The sequence below is a fragment of the Oryctolagus cuniculus genome, chromosome 8 (genome assembly GCF_964237555.1).
Source record: "Oryctolagus cuniculus chromosome 8, mOryCun1.1, whole genome shotgun sequence".
NCBI lineage: Eukaryota > Metazoa > Chordata > Mammalia > Lagomorpha > Leporidae > Oryctolagus > Oryctolagus cuniculus.
In genome coordinates this window covers 131,618,014-131,636,218 of record NC_091439.1, presented here as the reverse complement: position 1 = coordinate 131,636,218, position 18,205 = coordinate 131,618,014, and the positions used below count along the sequence as shown (strand labels likewise).

Genomic DNA, 18,205 nt, shown 5'->3' with positions numbered 1-18,205 from the left:
TACCCATGTCCATATGGGCTGCCCCTGTTGCAGGCTGAGGCTCTGACCACGAAGTCATCGTTTTCACGACCCGGGCTAGCTGCTCACAGTTTTCCAATTGCTTCTCATCTCACAAGAGGCCCATCCCTGACTGCAGCCTAGCATGCCTCTATGGGTTTGAGTGCCCTGGCCCTCCCCAAGCGCTCCTTCCAGCTGCTTCTGCCCTCAAGCCAGCTTGGGCCACAACAGAGGGTCTCAAACGGGAGGGCTGCGTATTGCACACATCAGCAGGGCCCCGCCTCCAGAGTTCCTGACGAGTCTGAGCTGGGCCCGGAGATTTCGCGTCCCCACCCAGTGCCCAGGTGCTGCCATGCCAGCGGGCACGCCGGGCCCACCAAGCTTCCTAAAACAGTTCCTCAACAAGGCAGCCCTGCCCTCTGCCCTCGGCTTTCTCGGCCTTACTCAAGGCTCGCGTTGTTCTGTCTCCGAGCTTTGGAGGGGCCTCCCTTGACCGCTCCCTCTTATTTTTCTTCCCTGTTTCCAGGTCCTCTTGCCCCGTCTACGCGGACAGCTCCACAAGCCCAGACTCGGTTCTGCTCTTTTCTGTCTCCCTGTCCCCAGATCTTGCCTACCGAGGTGCTCACTTCGCTTGTCCAGGGAGCGGCTCCCAAGCCGAGGAGAGACCCCCCCCCCCCCAGCTTCGGGCGACAGCCGCTGCACAGGCTGCTTGCCTCAGTTTCACCACGTGTACAGGCAGAGGCTGGGGGCGCCTGCCTCTCCCTTGTCCCCCCCATCCCCGCACAGGCGCAAACCATCAGAGGACCCGGGGAACGCGCCCGGCAAGCAGCGCAGGGGGAGCCCCGAGCGTTCACGCCGCGCTTCTTCCAGAAAGCCCCCGCGCCCCGAGGCCCGCGCCGGGCACGCCCGCCCCCGCGAGCAGCCGCCGCCGCCGCAGGAGGAAGGGGCGGCGCCGAGGGAGGGTCCGCGGCCGCCGCGGGAGGCCGCATCGCCGGCCCGTCACGGCGTCGGCGCCGGCCGGGGCCGAACCCGGAAGTGGCCGAGCCCGCGCGTCCGCCCCGCACTCGGGCGAGCGCGGGAGCCGCGCAGGCAGACGGAGCGCGCCCGGCCGAGCGGGCCATGGCCGCGGGGGCCGCCGCCGCAGGTGGTGGCGCGCGGTGAGGCGAGCGCGGCGCCCCCCTCCGGGGCGCATGGAACGCAGCCCGGCGGGCGGGCCGTGCCGGCGTCCGCGGCTGGAATGGTGCTGGCGGCGGCGGTCGGTGCCTGCGTGCTGAAGCCCGCGAGGAGCCACCATGGAGACGCCGCCGCTGCCTGCCGCGTGAGTGAGCGGGCGGGCTGTGCCGCTGCGGCCACGCGCGCCGCTGCGGAGCCGCCGGGGGCCCCGCGGGAGGTGGGAGATGCGGGGCGTGACGAGGCGCGGTGCCCGCAGCCTGGAGGTGGACGCGGGCGGAAACTCGCGCTGGCCGGGCGGGGACTTAGCGCCCTGCCCAGGAGCCCCGGGAAGGTGCTGGTGGTGGTGGTGGTGGTGGTGTGGGGGTGTCTTCCCGATCCCCGGCGGATGGAAGATTCGGGATGGGCCGGTGCGCGGGGGCCGCCGTCTGTCCTGTGGCTGCCTCCCCGGAACGCACGGGCTGCCTGCGTCCTTCGGAGCGATGGCTGTGGGATGCGCGGAGTCCCTAGGAAGGAGGAAGCTGGAAAGTACCAGATGCCCGGTGTCTCGGTGAATCAGTGCGAGCTCGCTTGCTTGCTTGCTTGCCTGCTTCCCCCGAATTTCTGACAACATTGATATCCCGGGAGCTTGTCCGTCACTCGCTGGACGAGCCGCGGCCGTTTAGGGCATGTGACCTCTTACCTGGCGCTGCAGACGATTGTATCCAGAAATCAGAGCATTTTCTGGTTCCTGGGCACCTTGGGCGGATGAGTATCGTAGCGACCTGCCAGGCACAGGTGTCTATTTCCTTGGTACCTGAGCACGGTTAGGATCAGCTAGCTGCAAACAGAATTACTTTCTAGAAATAATAGCAGCTGAAGAATTATGTGGGAGGTATTGTTGCATTATTCAGTACAAGGGTTTTTTAAATTAATTAATTTTTTTAGCATCTTGGTAGAAGTGTGGCCGTCAATCCCCAGGAGTTTTTGAGCAATTCCATTTTGATGTGCTATCCTGAGTTTCACCTTTGTGAAGGAACAAGAGCCCTTTGAATCTTGACTTTTCAAACCGCCGGCAGTCTCATTCTAAGGAACAGTGTCCCTTTCTCTGAGAGCTGTTTCATGGAGCCTTACCGTTTTTTTCAGTTAGATTTGGCCAGTCTCACTCCATGCCAGTTGTATACCGCACCAGCCTCTTGTGGTTATTTGGCCGAGTTCCAGCCAAAATATGGAAAATCCGATTTGGGCTGAAAAGATTTTTTGATGTCGTTTCTTTTAGGAGAACTAATGGGATTCGGAACTGCAGTTTCTGAAAGTACGTTACAGAATTTCTAGCTCGAGTGGAACAGGTCATGGGGATCTGGAGAGGCCATGCTTAGACTCTTGCACTGACCCTCCTCTGCTGATGGAAGCAGCGGAGGTTCAGCCGCTCCTTGACTGCGGTGCCTTTGAGGGCTCTGTGGTCTGGTCCTCCCCTTCAGCAGGTCGGAGGGACCGTGATGGTGGGTCGTTAGCATCAGCATTGTGCACACGCTCGGGAGTGCTCATGGCTGGATGTGTTCTCTGTATTTCTAGACAACGCCCGGCATGGCATAGATAACATGTGGGCACCTCATCTGTAGTACACCGGCCACCCCCTTTGGGGCAGTTGTCTGCAGTCCCTTTTTACTTCTGTAGTGCAAGGAACTACAGGGAGGAACGGGGAGTCTTCGAATGCAGGTGAGAAGAAGGGTGTGGACAAAGCAGGCTCTGGCGCGAGGGAGGAAAGGCATAGCGAGTGGTTTAACCTGAAGCAAGAAACAAATGCAATAGATGTGTGTATGCAAATACTGATCAGACTGAAGCTAGGGCAGATCAGCCCATCCTGATTTTGGTGTCCAGCCCAGTTCTTGGGTGCTGAGACCCCGTCAGTACTGCTGGAACAATGAGAGGCTGAGATACCGTGACAAACCCGGGGTGCCAGCATGGGTGAGAGAATTGCTAACGCTTCCTTCGCTCACGAGTGGCTGAAGTTGGGGAGATTTGTTTTATAATTCTGCACATCCATTTAGTGATAGATGTAAATAGGTTTTATTTGATTGTAGCCTTAATTCCAGAGTTTGTTGTAGTGTTATTTACCTTTCCATAGATCAGAAGGCCCCCCCACTTCCCCTTCACCTGTTGACGTAGTTGCCTCCACGCCCTTGAACTTCCTGCCTGCCTGGTTGAGGGTGCTGGCTTTGAGAAATACAGGCAGCATCTTTGGGAAGGGGCTTCACTGTTGTGATTGGAACAAGACTGAGGCCAGTGTAAGTTATTGGGAAAAACTCGGATTTTCACAAGGATAGGTGTCTAGTCGGAGCTTTAATGCAAAACAAGATGTTTGACCTGGACTTAAGAGTGTCTTGGGTGGTGTGGTTGAAAGCAAGGACTGGTCGTGTGTGTGTGAATGTCTGTCGATGAATTCATTCGGTCGGCAGCTGTTGAATGGCTGTCTCTGCCTGGCGCTGGGCTGGAGCACTTGCTTGGTACTTCTCTGTGAATAACTAGTCGAGTTTACATTGTCCTCACACCTGAGAGATCTTCCATCCACTGGTTTAATTTTACTTGAAGAGGGGTGTCTTTACTTGAAGAGGAGAGTCGTGGAGACATGGAAATATGGAGAGAGATCTTCCATCTGTTGGTTTATTCCCCAAATGCTCACAGCAGCTGGGGCTGGGCCACACTGAAGCCAGGAGTACAGAATTCAGTCTGAGTCTCCCACGGGAGTGGCAGGGACTCAGCCATCATCTGCCACCTCCCAGGTGTGCATTAACAGGAAGCTGGATCAGAAGGAGAGGTAGCCAGGACTTGAACCAGGCACTCAAACATGGGATGCAGGCATCCCAGCCAGCAACGTGACCACTGCACAACATGCTCCCTCCCCTCCCCATCCTTTTTGATCTCATATTGATTCTTGTTGGACTTTATATTTCTTCTTACTGCTTTTTGCATCCTGAAGTATATGTGGCATTTAGATTCTGTTGCATTTTGAGGTCTGGGTGATGTTGAGACACTGTGACATTTGCTTCTGACAAGACCCAGAAGCTGTGCAACTAAAAATTAGGTGTAGATTAGAAAGAAACTTCAGGTGGTTAAGTGGAGCTATCTACACTGATGAGCCCTGGCCTCAGGACTGTTTTACATATTGTAACTTTTGTAGTCGTTGTATAAGGATTTTCCTAATCATTAAGTTGGAGGAAGGCTTGAAGGCCTGAGCTCCCCTCCCTGAGCAGTTTTCTTGGCCCTGATTTTCTTACTGGCTTCTCTCTCACAAGTTGGCATACTCCCACAGGCCTCGCTTTTTTGCTTGGCCTTCACAAAACTAGGCCTCAGTTACAACCATGATTTTTCACCTGGTGCTTTCACATGATTGGAGACTCGTCACCAGCTGTGTTCACTCACAGGCAGACAACTTGTTGACCGTATTCTAAGGGATTTACGCAGCAGATTGGTTGGCTTAGAGCAGCAGTTCTCAGATTTTTGGACTTCACTGACCTGTAAAATGAAAACAAAGTTCAATATAGAATTGCTGAGTTTTTTTGATTGTGTCAAAAGAATTATTGACAAGATAATAATTATCAACCATCACAATCTTTTTATGAAAGAAAGGGTGTTTAATACTCTTCCTCAAAAATAAGGAGACGTCATCTGGCTGAAGGCGAGTCCTTGAGTTGAATAAATACAGTTTTTGGAAACTTTTTACACTGTCTTCATTTTGTTACAGACCAGTAGAAAATTCACTGAAGCCCAACATTTGCCAACTACTGGACCCGTTGATGTTTTCCATTCTTCTAAGGAGTGGATTACTTTGGATTTAGAACTTCGGGACAGGTTATGCCAGTGTTCATTTGCTTGTCTTTTATAAAGTGCATTGGGGTGTATTCTTGCTTTTTTTAAATTAGTCCTCCATGTGAATTGGACATCTCTTACATCATAGGCGTGGTAGACAAAGATGTTTAAAACATTTAGGAGCAGTAACGGCCCACAGCATAATGGTGAGAGGAGACATAGGGACCCATGTGTGTTGAAGGAAGTGTATTCAATTCTGGGATGCACTTGGGAACTTGAGAGGTGGAGTCTGGAAACAAGAAATGTGTATGTGGTGGTCTGAAACATTTCTGATGCTGGAAGATCACAGACCTCCCTCCCACACGTCTTGTTTCTGATTCAAGTCTCACAGTAGGCATTCAGTAAATAGTGGTGGTGCTTGTGCTCACTCATGACTCGTGGATTTGCGCTAGGAGTGTTTGTAAAAAGCCTTGGACTTCCTAGGATCCGCCAGAAGTTTATGCCTTTCAGTTGCTTTTCTGTCATTCTTCTTCCAGATTCCAGATATGGTTACCACTGGTGATGAGGCAGTTTGGGTTCTTCTTTTAAATCCGTGCTTATTAAATGCTGACTATGGCCAGGTTGTAGAGGTATCTCAGAAAACAGAACAAAGTCTTTCTTCATGATTGAAACTAACAGCTAATATTTATATATGTATATATGTAAAATAGCTAAGTATATAATATATAATGTATTCATAGTAGTGAATATTCTAAGGAAAACTAAAGCAGGATAGGGAGTAGAGAGTAGCAAAGTGCAGAGAGTGAGAGTTCAGATAGGGTCCTGATGAGGGAGTATTTAGGTGTTTGAGCAGAGTCTAGAAAGGGAGAATGGCCGGCGCCGCGGCTCACTAGGCTAATCCTCCGCCTAGCGGTGCCGGCGTACCAGGTTCTAGTCCCGGTCGGGGTGCCGGATTCTGTCCCGGTTGCCCCTCTTCCAGGCCAGCTCTCTGCTGTGGCCAGGGAGTGCAGTGGAGGATGGCCCAGGTGCTTGGGCCCTGCACCCCATGGGAGACCAGGAGAAGCACCTGGCTCCTGGCTCCTGCCATTGGATCAGCGCGGTGCGCCGGCCGCAGCGCGCCGGCCGCGGCGGCCATTGGAGGGTGAACCAACGGCAAAGGAAGACCTTTCTCTCTATCTCTCTCTCTCACTGTCCACTCTGCCTGTCCAAAAAAAAAAAAAAAAGGGAGAATGGCTTACAAGGTAAAGGGAACAGCAAGTGCAGACATTCTTCCCTTCTTTGCACAGTGAGATAATTGCTCTAATGAGTAGAACAGAATACTTCCTGTGTGTTATACACTGTACTGTCTTACATTTTAGGCGATTGGCATTTGCTAAACTACTCCTTTGACATGTTCCTTTCACTGATCTGCCTTGAAAAGCAAACCCTTGCTTCCCATGACACCACTTTTGTTTTCCTCTTCTAGTTTCTACATTGCTAAATGTGATTTACATTATTGTATTAATCTGGTCAAAAATCTTATAATGCAAGTCTCTTGGGTTTGTAGGGTTTTCTTTTCTTTCTTTCTTTCTTTTTTTTTTTTTTTCCAGCTGAGGAAATAAAGGATAAGTTACTTTCCAAAGTTTATTCATGATTGGGAAAACCAGGGACTCTTATCTGGATCATTTTCTTTGTCTTTGATGACTTCTTTTCTAGTACTGTTTATGAGCAGCAGAAGTAGGCTGTGCCAAGTCTTTTCAATGATTAATCCCCAACTCATGGCTCTATTTGTATCTTTTTTTTTAAAGGCAGAGTGGACAGTGAGAGAGAGAGACAGAGAGAAAGGTCTTCCTTTCTCGTTGGTTCACCCTCCAATGGCCGCCATGGCTGGCACGCTGCGGCCGGCGCACCGCGCTGATCCGAAGGCAGGAGCCAGGTGCTTCTCCTGGTCTCCCATGGGGTGCAGGGCCCAAGCACTTGGGCCATCCTCCACTGCCTTCCTGGGCCAGAGCAGAGAGCTGGCCTGGAAGAGGGGCAACCAGGACAGAATCCGGCGCCCCTACCGAGACTAGAACCTGGTGTGCCGGCGCTGCTAGGTGGAGGATTAGCCTATTGAGCCGCGGCGCCGGCCTCCATTTGTATCTGAAGTCTGAGACCTAGATCTGTGCGTTGGTCTTGAATTCTGAGCTTTGAGTGAGCTCTGATTTTAGTTCATAGCTCAAACATGGCATGTCTAAAACTGAGTTCAAATCTTTGTTCTCAGACTGACTTCACTGTATATTAATTAGCTCTACTTACTCAGTGGGATAACTATTCTTTTCTTTGATTTGTCTCTCTTCGTCTTGCACGTGTCACTGGTCCCCATGGACTATCGAGTCTTGATTTCAAGTATCTGTTGTCACTGTCCCCGTTGTGGTGAATGAATTTCATCACTCGATGCTGACTTTTTTCCAGTGGTCTCCTTTGAACTCTGTGTATTCTCTCCTCACCTTTCAGTCACCTATTCTTTTACCCTCTAGCATCTAAGAGTCACATGATGTGACTTGTCAGAACCAGATCCTCCGGCAGTCACAACCTGTCGACATTTTGACCTTCTAGATCTGAGGTCGTCGTGTGATTCAGTCTCCTGCCTTATCGCAGGCCTGCCGGGATTGTCTGTCCTTTTCCTACGCTTCCATCCTCCTGTCCCTGGTTAAAGCAGTGTGGACTTCCTGGGAGGCTGGCTGGAGCCCCATTTCCTTCACAAAGTCTTTAATTTTTATTCCAGTTCATTCCAGCATGTTGTTGCATTCCTATAGTGTCTTCTAATCAGGAGCCAGTAATCTTGCACCTGTGTGCTGGCTGGGACATGAGGGCCTCCCAGTTAGACAGTAACTGCAGAAGGGTCCTTTTGCTCCCTCACTGATACCCCTCACCCTGCCTAGAACAAGGCATGCGGTGGGCATTTAGGTAGAAAATACCTATCACAGCTGTTCTCATTCTGAGTATTTCTAATAATTTGGAGTTGAATGTTACAATTAAAAATGAGGGAGGCCCACAGTATTGGTAAGAATATATCTGCTTATTCAGTTTCACTCCTGACCTCAACATTTTTTCTTTGTAAACTATAATTTCATATAGTGTTGAATGCTTATAATAGTTCTCTGACATTAGTAGGTAAAGTGAATACCTTTGACATTTGTGTTACATCTCACACTCAGACTTATTTGTAGACTAACGTTTGTAATTAACTGTCTGAAGCCCAGACAGAACGTGATTGACCCAAGGTCACTTTGTTAGTATTTGGCACAGGCAAGACTACAGTTCCAGTCTTCCTGATCCTGCTTCTCTTGTAGTCCTTTTTTGTTCAAGTGCTGGAAAATGTGGGCCAGTGTTCAGAACTGCTAAGTCAGATTGCTGCCCCTCATAGTGACCAGTAGTGGACCCTCTTAGTGACTAGCAGTAGTAGGAAAAGAGGCAAAAGAAAGGTCAGAAACACGAGTGGCAAAAGACATGGGGCTGTTTGAAGTGGGTCAACCTTCTCTTCCCTGTTTGAGCATCTCACAGATACCCAGCTCTGACAGTGCTTTGTTTTTATTTATTTATTTATTTATTTTTGGAGAGGCAGAGTGGACAGTGAGAGAGAGAGACAGAGAGAAAGGTCTTCCTTTTGCCGTTGGTTCACCCCCACAATGGCCGCCACACCGCACTGATCCGATGGCAGGAGTCAGGTGCTTCTCCTGGTCTCCCATGGGGTGCAGGGCCCAAGCACTTGGGCCATCCTCCACTGCACTCCCTGGCCACAGCAGAGAGCTGGCCTGGAAGAGGGGCAACCGGGACAGAATCCGGCGCCCCGACCGGGACTAGAACCCGATGTGCCGGCACCGCAAGGCGGAGGCTTAGCTTAGTGAGCCATAGCGCCAGCCTCTGACAGTGCTTTGTTAATTGTTTATGAAATACTCTCTAGGGGCCGGCACTGCGACGTAGCAGGCTTAGCCTCTACCTGTGGCATTGGTATCCCATATGGGTGCCGGTTCAGGACCCAGCTACCCCTTTTCCGATCCAGCTCTCTGCTGTGGCCTGGGAAAGCAGTAGAAGATGCCCAAGTCCTTGGGCCCCTGCACCCACGTGGGAGATCGGAAGAAGCTCCCGGCTCCTGGCTTTGGATTGGCCCATCCCTGGCCATAGGGGCCACTTGTGGAGTGAACCAGCAGATGGAAGACCTCTCTGTCTCTCCCTCTCTTTGTAACTGTACCTCTCAGATAAATAAAGAAATGAAAATGCTCTCTAAAAGATTGATCTTGCATAAGACACGCTTTTACCCTAGTCCCTTTCCCGGTAAGTCACTGTCAGGGACAAAAAGTGCCTGATTGTGCTGTGCTTGTCATGTAGGTGGGAGGGAAAGAGGGAGAGAGCTGAGTGGAACTGAGGGGAGCTTTTTACAGCTCTATTGTTCTACTATCAGAGAGCAATTATACTCCTGCTTCCATGGACCTCCCCACCTCAGCCTCCCAACCACCCGCCTCCTGCCAGTGTTCCGCCCGACACCTAGCAGACAGCCACACAGCCACGCAGTCAGTTATGGGGGAGCACAGGGGTGGTGTGTAGTGGCCCTCCCTGTCCTTCACTGGGTTGAGGGTTCTGGTTTTTAACTGCTGATCCATTTTTGTAAAATTGAGCATTTCTAGGTTTTCTGGTTTCTTTTCCACATCAACGAAATTGCAATTATAGCTTTTAACCATGTATGTATTACATTCTGAAGTATTCAGTGGCTTTGTAATGATACTGTCTGTAAGGTGCTCTGTGATTTAGCGCAGGATAGGGAGTTTATTGTTGTCTCATAAGATGCTTCATATTCAGTTCAGAGGTTTACATACTGAAGATGTGTTCCAAGTTCTTATAGGACTGTAGGGCAGACATTAATATTTTTTATAAAGTATAATCTATCTGATAATATAGCCATATGTGTATAGATTACAGCTAGTTTATTGGCACCATACCTAACAAAAGTTTAAATTCCCAAGACTTGAAGGAAATTTGCAGAATGTGTTTCCTTGCCTTTAGTTATTTGTAAAAGCTGAAACTTCGGCCCTGCCACCCACTGAAGTGCGTTTGCAGGAGAGAAGGTCGCTGACTCCTGCAGCATCTGAGCAGTGTGGTGGTCTGGTTGAGGTGAGGCGTGTCCGAGTGTTATAAAAAGTGTGGAGTGGCCCAGCAGAGGATGTTAAAATACTAGTCACGTTTGCATCTCCACTTTGGGTACCCTGGATGTGTGTGGCAGCAGTGTTGGTGAGACGTGGCTTCAGAAGGCAAGCGTAGCTGGGAAGACAGCAGGGAAGTAGAAAAAATATTATAAAGTAATGGAGAAACTTCAAAGCAGTACAGCACTGGATGGTGACTTTGAAAACAACAGCTGCTGACGCGAACTTGGCAGAAATTTGTGAGTAATGGTGGGTGACTCACTGCAGGCAGGGGAGTCGCGCTGCCTTTGAGGTGAACAGGCAGAGGGGAGAGCAGAGATGGTGGTGACCACGCAGGGGCCACGTAGTGGTGTCAGGAACATGAAATGTCTTTGATCCCCTGTTAATTTTTGAAGCTGCATTATTCCCCTGAATTGTAGCATTGTTTCCACTAAGAAAACCCTAAAAACAAAAACAACTTGTATTTTCTAAGGTCCTTGTTCTCAATCTGGGAGAATTGTCCTGGGGTGGGAGGAAGTGGGTGGTGGGACATATTACATCACCTGTTTTGTTTTTCTCTTCTTTTTTTATTCAAGCAAAGCTGCCTGTCACCCCTGCCTCTGGAGGTGCAGAGAGCTGGCCTGACTTTTCACGTGGTTTGGAAAAACACTTGGGGTCTTCAGATCCTTCTGCTCCCCATTGAAGATCGTTGTTCTGAAGCAAATAATAAATAGCCAGGGAAAGTGCACCTGATGGCTCAGGCGTCCTCAGCATGGTTGCACTACGTTTGAACGTTTGCGAGGGTTGTGAAATCTTGGCCATTGGAGGGAGACAAGTGGTTGGAGACTTTAATTTCTTCCTCTCAGAACTTAGTACCACGAGTTGTGTGTTCTTCGGCAGTTTGTCACGTCACGTGGGAAGCCAGTCTTGCCCATGGTTGGGAATTTGCAGGAGTCAGTGGCTGAAGGAGGGCTTTGGGATTATCTGGTCCCAAGCGTGGAATCCGAAGCCTGGGACACCTCAGCCACTTTAGAAGCTGTTTGAATCACAATAGGCTGTAGGATAATTGCAAGGCTAGTTGTAGCGTAGAGTTGGAAAAGACTTTAAAGGTGAAAGACGCTTGAAAAGGTCTCCTTTAGAGGAGACAGTTCTTAGAATGAGAAGCTTTTTCTGGAAAAGGCTGGCTGTTGGCTTCAGAAGGGAAAGAGGGAGAAGGTGTAACTGGCCTTCCCCGGGATGGCTTGAAGGGCAAGCCTTTACCTCCCACTTAGCCACTTGTTCCTAGTGTGTGCAGTTTTCACATCTATGGTTTTAGAAGTGATGCGTCATTTTGTGTTACTCAGTTCTGCTTCTGAATGAGAGGCCATCTAACACAAAGCCACGTAGGGGATGGAAAGTCATAGAAAGGACGTTCGTGTTGAAAATAGACCTGTGCAGCAGGGGTGCAGAGAACGCGTGAGAAGAAAATTCAGTGTGATTTCTTACGTATTCTTTTAAGGCTTTGAGTAAAGTCTTTCCTTGCAGAGTTTTTGGAGCACATGAGAGAAAGCGGGAGCTGAAAACAGCTTCCAGAGAGCACGGATCCGAGCATTGATTGTGGTGCGGCAGCTGTGGTGGTTAATTCTGTAATGCAGGCAGTTTAATTCCTCATTTCTTAAGCAAATATAAACACTCTGACTCTTAAAGAAGATACTCTTTTGAGGGCAGAGTCGCTGCTGCTTCCACTCTGAGCATTGGAAACTCTTCTAATCCTCAGTATAGTGTTTTCCTTCTGTCTGAACCTTTGAATTATTAAACTAGAAACAGATAAGGATCACTATCTTGCTATATGTGTGGACATCCAGTGTGTGTGGTCAGAAAGTGAGTATGGATCTATATGTCTACAAGAGGGCTCCTTTGCCCGATTTCCCACTGTTTTCTTTACAATGAAGATGAGAATATCTGTTTTATACTATAAGTGTTCTTCAAAAAGTTCATGGAAAATGTGTATTATGAAAAAATTATGCATGGATTTCAGAGAAATCTTTTGTACCAAAATAAACTTACCTTTTAATTCCATTTTTCTACAAAAAGTTTTATTTGTATTTTATTTATGAGAGAGATAGGGAGCTCCCACCCACCGGTTTACTCCCCAAATGCCTGCAATGGCTTGGACTGGGCTGAGCCGAAGCCAGGAGCTGGGAGCTGGGGCAAAACCCCTGTCACTTGAGCCATCATTGCTGCCTTCAAAGGGTCTGCATTAGCCGGAAACCAGAATCTGGAGCTGGATCAGGGCATCAGACCCAAGAACTCCATCCAGTATGGGATGTGGGCATCCTGACCACTAGGCTAAATGCCCGCCTCCATGAAGCGTTTTTTAAAAGATTTATTTATTTAAAAGGCAAGAGTTACAGGAAGAGGGAGGGACAAAGAGATTTTTCATCTGCTTGTTCACGCCTCAAACGGCTGCAATGGCTGGGGCTAGGCCAGGTCAGAGCCAGGAGATTCTTCTGTGTCTCCCGCATGGGTGCATGGATCCAAGCACTTGGGCCATCCTCCGCTGCTTTTCCAGGCATTATTAGCAGGGACCTGGATCGGAAGTGGAGCAGCCAGGACTGGAACGGCTCCTATGTGGGGTGCAGGCTTTGCAGACAGCAGCTTTACCCACTAGGCAGTGACGCCAGCCCTCCTCCCTCCTCCTTCCCTCAAGAACTTTTTGAGGTATCTTTGTAAAGAGATTTCCCAGCATCCTTTTTCAGGTGTGACTGTTTTCTCACCTGTCTGCTTCTAGACCTAACACTGCTTTCTCTTTTCTAGACAGATGTAGCTTGTCCTCTGCACACATGCCCACACACCAAGAAGCCCTAGGGAATAGAGAGGCCCTCTTCCTCCCACTGCAGCTCTGGGGTTTCCCGCTGGAGGCGCTGCCTTGTGCCACTCATCATTTAGGCCCCTTGGAAAACTCTGAAGTGGTGAGGCAATAGAACTGATTTCCACTGCTAGTGGGCAAACGCTCACAGAATCAGGTGCCTCAGCTAGTGCCAGGAAATGAGCAAGGATAAGGTCTCCTTAACGTTGAGTGTCCCGGTTTCCTGGCTTCATATTCCACCTCCATGTAAACAGTGAGCCCCCAGTTTTTATCTCCAGCTATATATTTCTCTCCACTCCAACCTTTATCTTACGATTTGATGTCTTCAGTTGGATGCCTGAAATCTTTAAGCCAATGTGTGTAAACACGGAACTCTTGCTTTTCCTACCCCAGATAGGTTCTACTTGCAGCCTTCCCAGTCCAGGTTAATGGAAACTCAGTCAGTCTGACTTTTTTTGACACGCACTTCCATTCTGTCAGCAAATCTTGTTAGCCATACTTTCAAAATATCCAGAGCCCAACCACTTACCATCACCTTCACCGCTGTGACAATGTTCTGAGCCAGTTATCCTTTACTGTATTACCGTGACAGCCTCCTAAAAGTTACCCCTTTTCCATCCTTGACTCGTAGAGACTGTTCCGAGCCAGCAGCTAGAGCAGGCCTTCAGAAACACGACTTGGGTTGTGTCACGTCTCTGCAATGCCTCACTCCAGGTGCAAGCCAAAGCCCTCACAGTGTCCTCCAGGGCCCTGTGTGGTCTGCATGTCCCTCTTCCCCTTGCTCTGGCCATACCAGTCACATGGTGTAACGAGGTTTCCTTCACCTCCACGTTCTCAGCCCCATCCCAGTCTTCTGTTCAGCCTCAGTTCTCCCGACGTGCTCCACAAGGGACACCTCACACTTCTTTCTCTTTTCACCCTGCCCTACTTTTTCTTTTTCCCATGTTTTCTAAGATGCCATCTACTTCACTCCTGTTTCTCGCCTTTCCCTTCTCCCCACTAGACTCCAAGTTCTGTGATGACAGGGGTCTTTGTTTTATTCACTAATGTATTCCATGTTTCTTAGGATGGTGCTTAGTAGATTATCAGCACTAAAAAAAAATTGCTAATTGCATTAGTGAATGGTAGTATAGTATTGAAAAAAGGAACCATCCTTTCAGAAATGATTTGGGAAAGGAAGAGACTTACAGCAATAAATGATTGCTTGTTTTTAGCGTGATATATGTACAGTCCAACTATAACTTAAAAAATTTTATTCATCAGAGAGAGAGAGATACCTCCATGTACTGGTTCACACCCCAAATGCCCACCACAGCTGAGACTGGGCTAGGACTGAAGCTAGCAGCTAGGAACTCAGTCTGGGTTTCACAAGTGGGTGGCAGGGACCCAATTATGTGACCCATCAGCTGCTGAATCCCAGGGTGCACACTGGCAGGAAGTTAGAGTCAGGAGCCGATGAAGGGACTCTGATCCAAGTACTATGATTGGGAATGTGGGTGTCTTAATTGCTAGGCTAAATGCTTGCTCCTACAAGTATGGTTTTTTAGGCTTAATTTGGTACCTTTTAAAAAATGTAATAGCTTTATTGAGGTGTAATTTACATACCATAAAGTCTACCCATTATAATTGCACAATCCAATTATTTTTAGTAAATTTAGAATTGTGCAGCCATCACTTCAAAAAGCCCCCTGTGTCCATTAATTTGCAGTTGATTCTCTCTATCCTTTCATGGTGCCTTGATTTTACTTGTTAATTTTTTGCCCCTCAAGTCTTAAAAGAATAATTCTGTAGTAATTCTAATACAGCTTTGTAAATTTAAATATGGAAAACTGTAAATTTAAATATGAAGTTACATATCCCTTCTTGAGTGTAGGAAATGGTATTGAACATCAGTGAAAAAAATGAGATGGAGAGGCAAATTGGCCACATTCTTACCAGTTCTGCCCTTGACCACCCAACCCAGACTTTTTTTTTTTGTTTCAACTTCATCATTGGATAAATGGGGATAATAATGGTAATTAGTTCCCAGGGCGTGTTGAGAGGATTACAAATGATGAACGCAAATGACTTGGTACAGTGGCTGCCATATGGTAAATAGTCAACACTGGCTCACTTGGTTAATCTCTCATTAGTGTAGGACCACAGCATAAAGGGCCAGTACCTTTGCAGCCAGAGAGCTCAATTTAAATGTGATTGTAAGTATCTGAAGTTCATGTGTAGTGTGGTCCTACTCCTGTCTTGCTTTGTCGGTGATGTGTGACTATAGCAGATAGAAAAGCAAGTTATTTTCCGACACAGAAGATCATTTCTCAGCATATTTATGTGGTGGTATCTGTTAAGCCACTTTGAGTGAGTTTTCTGTGTTCATCTTTGACAGGGCTCTGACACCAGGGAGGTGATTACCCCTAACTGTTTAGGTGAGATTGTAGTGACCATGACGAAGTGTTCTGATCTGTGTCTTAGTATTAACAGTAGGCTGGCCTGTCATTGAGACATTCTCCAAAGAAAGTAGGGGAGGAAAGCATTCATTGTGTCTCCTGTAGTTTGATAAGCTGGAACTAAATTATTTTTAATGATTTCTCTCTCTCTCTCTCTTTTTTTTTATGTACAGATGCACAAAGCAGGGTCATCAGAAACCTCTCGATTCAAAAGATGATAGTACCGAAAAACACTGCCCTGTGACAGTGAATCCGTGGCATATGAAGAAAGCTTTTAAAGTCATGAACGAGTTAAGAAGGTATCATTGCATTAATGTACATGTAACAACTGGTCTCTTTTATTTTTCAGTTGTTGGTCGTGAGTAATACCCTCTTCCCCATTGTTGTGTTGGTAGAGGGGGCATTGAAAACCTAGGCTCTGTAAATTTTGTTTTTCTTAAGAGACAGACAGAAATCTTCCTTCTGCTGGTTCACTCCCCAGTGCCTGCAATGCCTAGGCCTGGGCTGAAGCTGGATTTGGGGGACTCAGCCCAGGTCACCTCCATGGGTAGCAGGAACCATACGTGAATGAATTTTTCCTCCCACATCCATATTGGCAGGAAGCTGGAGATAGGAGCTGGTGCTGAGAATTAGAGCCAGACACTCTGTTGTGTCCTAACTGGCAACTAACTTAACTGCTATTTCAAACACCTGCTCCTGCAAGTTTTTAAAGAAAGGAAGGGAGTATATAATTTAACAGAAATGTGGATGATGTAGGGCTTTTCTGTCCAATGTGGTAGCTACAACTAACTAGCTTTTGCCAGTTTGAATTGAGACACTCAGTAAGTGGAAAATACACAATGGGTTTCTAAGACTTAGTGCAGCAAGAAGTAGACTATTTCATTAGTAACTTTAAAAAATATTGATTACAAATTTATGGATTAAAGAAAAGAAAAAACTATATAGGACCATTTATCAACAAAATAAATGTGCTTTTGACTCAGTGTTTGTAACGTAAATGTATAAAGTGATGGGGCATTTTCAAGAGAAAATTGAGATATGTGTTGGCCTATTAATGTTATCTAGGATCACTGGCATTAGAAGTGGTATTAAGGTTAATTTCTAAAATAGCTGAATATTTTAAATGTATGTTTTAATATTTTATAGAATTGTTTTTGATAAATTATGTAACACATTAAATGGAAAAATATTGATTACATGTTGAAATTAAAATATATTGGATTTTTGGGTTAAATAAAACTTAGTAAAGTTAATTTCACTAGTTTCTACCTTTTTAATGTGACGTTGCTTGCATTACAATTTTATTGGACAGCAGTAGTCAAGGATTTCTAACTCACTATTACAAAGAATACAGAAAGAAACCTGTAGACAGAAATGCGTAACTCTCTTTGTGGTGGTGGTTGTAGCTAAGGGAGTGAATGCCCATTGCTAAGGGCATTCTCAAGTGTTTTGAGAGCTAATGCAGTGAGGAGAGTGACATTCACAGTCAATTAAAGTCTGTTTTTTTTCTTTTTCAGTAACAGGCTGCTGTCTATATTAATACTGGTTTTTTTCTCAGCATTTTGGAAAGCTGTTTCCCATGCCATTCCTTTTGTGACAGCACTGTGCACATGAGGGGTGTTCACAATGACCATGGGAAAGCTGTACATGGATCTCAGAAACTTTTTGTACCAAAATTAACTTTAACTTCCATTTTCCTTGAACTTTCTGAAATCCCCATGCACATCCCATCTAAAATGCTGGAAGCTTGGCCTGGAAGGGCGGGGCTTAAGCCTTCCTTTACCTGTGTGTGCCAGTTCATCCTGAAGTCCTCACTGTTGGTTCATCATTTGGTTCTTGAATTAAATTCAGTAAATGACTCTCTGGTAGGTACTAGAGATGCAGTGGTGAGCAAAAGCAGATACATTTGCTCCCTCCTGGCGCCATGGTTGACTGTAGGATGTAGACATTCGCCAGAGAATCCCAAATGTAGTTTACTATAACTTGTAATAGCAATAAGAGCTATGAAGGAGGGCTCGCTGGTGCTGTGAAGGTGGGTAACAGTAGATAGGAATAATTAGATTGGAAAGTAAAAAAAGGTAAGGGGGTAAAGTCAGTGTGGGAGTGAGGTTAGATTGGAGGTTAGATTGAAGCCCGGGTCCCGTGGTGGGAATGCAGTGCAGGAAGTCTGGAACCACACCAAGAGAGGAGTTGAGTAGGTAGGTGAGGGCCAGCATGCTAGAGCCCAGCAGTTTGGTCTTCATCAGAAGTTGTTTAGGAGGAAGCTGTTGGAGCATTTTAAGTAGAGATGTGACATGATCAGATTTGTATTTTGAACACACTGGCTTCTGGAAGGAAAATGGGTTGGAGAGAGACCAGGGAAGGTTAGACTGAATATTGGATCATTTGATTTGCCTCCTAGTATTGCTCTGACAGCACTTTCAAAATGTGGGTTTTCATTTATTCATTGGGAGAATATATAGCTGAGATAATCCAGCAGAGCTGGCCACGCTGTTTCAGTTTTTTTTTTTTTTTTTTTAATCCTGTTGTGACAGTAGTTTTAGAATGTAAAATGCAGTGGTTACTAGGTGGGACTGAGAGAAAAGGAAGAAAAATTGTGTGCTTACGACGGACATTAAAAAACTTGTTTTAAGGTAATTTGAGAGGCAGTGAGTCAGGGAGAGAGCTCCCATCTGCTGGGTCAGTCTCCAGATGCCAGTTAATGGGTCAGGCTGAAGCCAGGAGCTGGGAACTCAGTGCGGGTCTTCCATGTGGGCGGCAGGACCCCAGCTATGTGAGCTGCCACCTGCTAGCATCTGCATTCGTGGGCAGCTGGAGTCCGGATC

At 47.3% G+C, this 18,205-nt stretch overlaps 1 protein-coding gene across 2 annotated transcripts in view; it reads left to right on the top strand.

Annotated features, from left to right (window-relative positions):
• The first annotated feature begins 1,088 nt into the window (after nt 1-1,088).
• Nucleotides 1,089-18,205, top strand: part of KLHL2 (kelch like family member 2) — a 121,526-nt gene continuing 104,409 nt past the window's right edge. Inside the window, exons 1-2 of one of the 2 annotated variants that reach the window (XM_008273508.4) lie at nt 1,089-1,315; nt 15,554-15,679. In XM_008273508.4, the coding sequence (XP_008271730.2) occupies nt 1,290-1,315; nt 15,554-15,679 (152 nt within the window). In that variant the 5' untranslated portion in view covers nt 1,089-1,289. The remainder of the gene's footprint in view (nt 1,316-15,553; nt 15,680-18,205) is intronic. The other variant, XM_070047275.1, reaches the window with a different exon arrangement.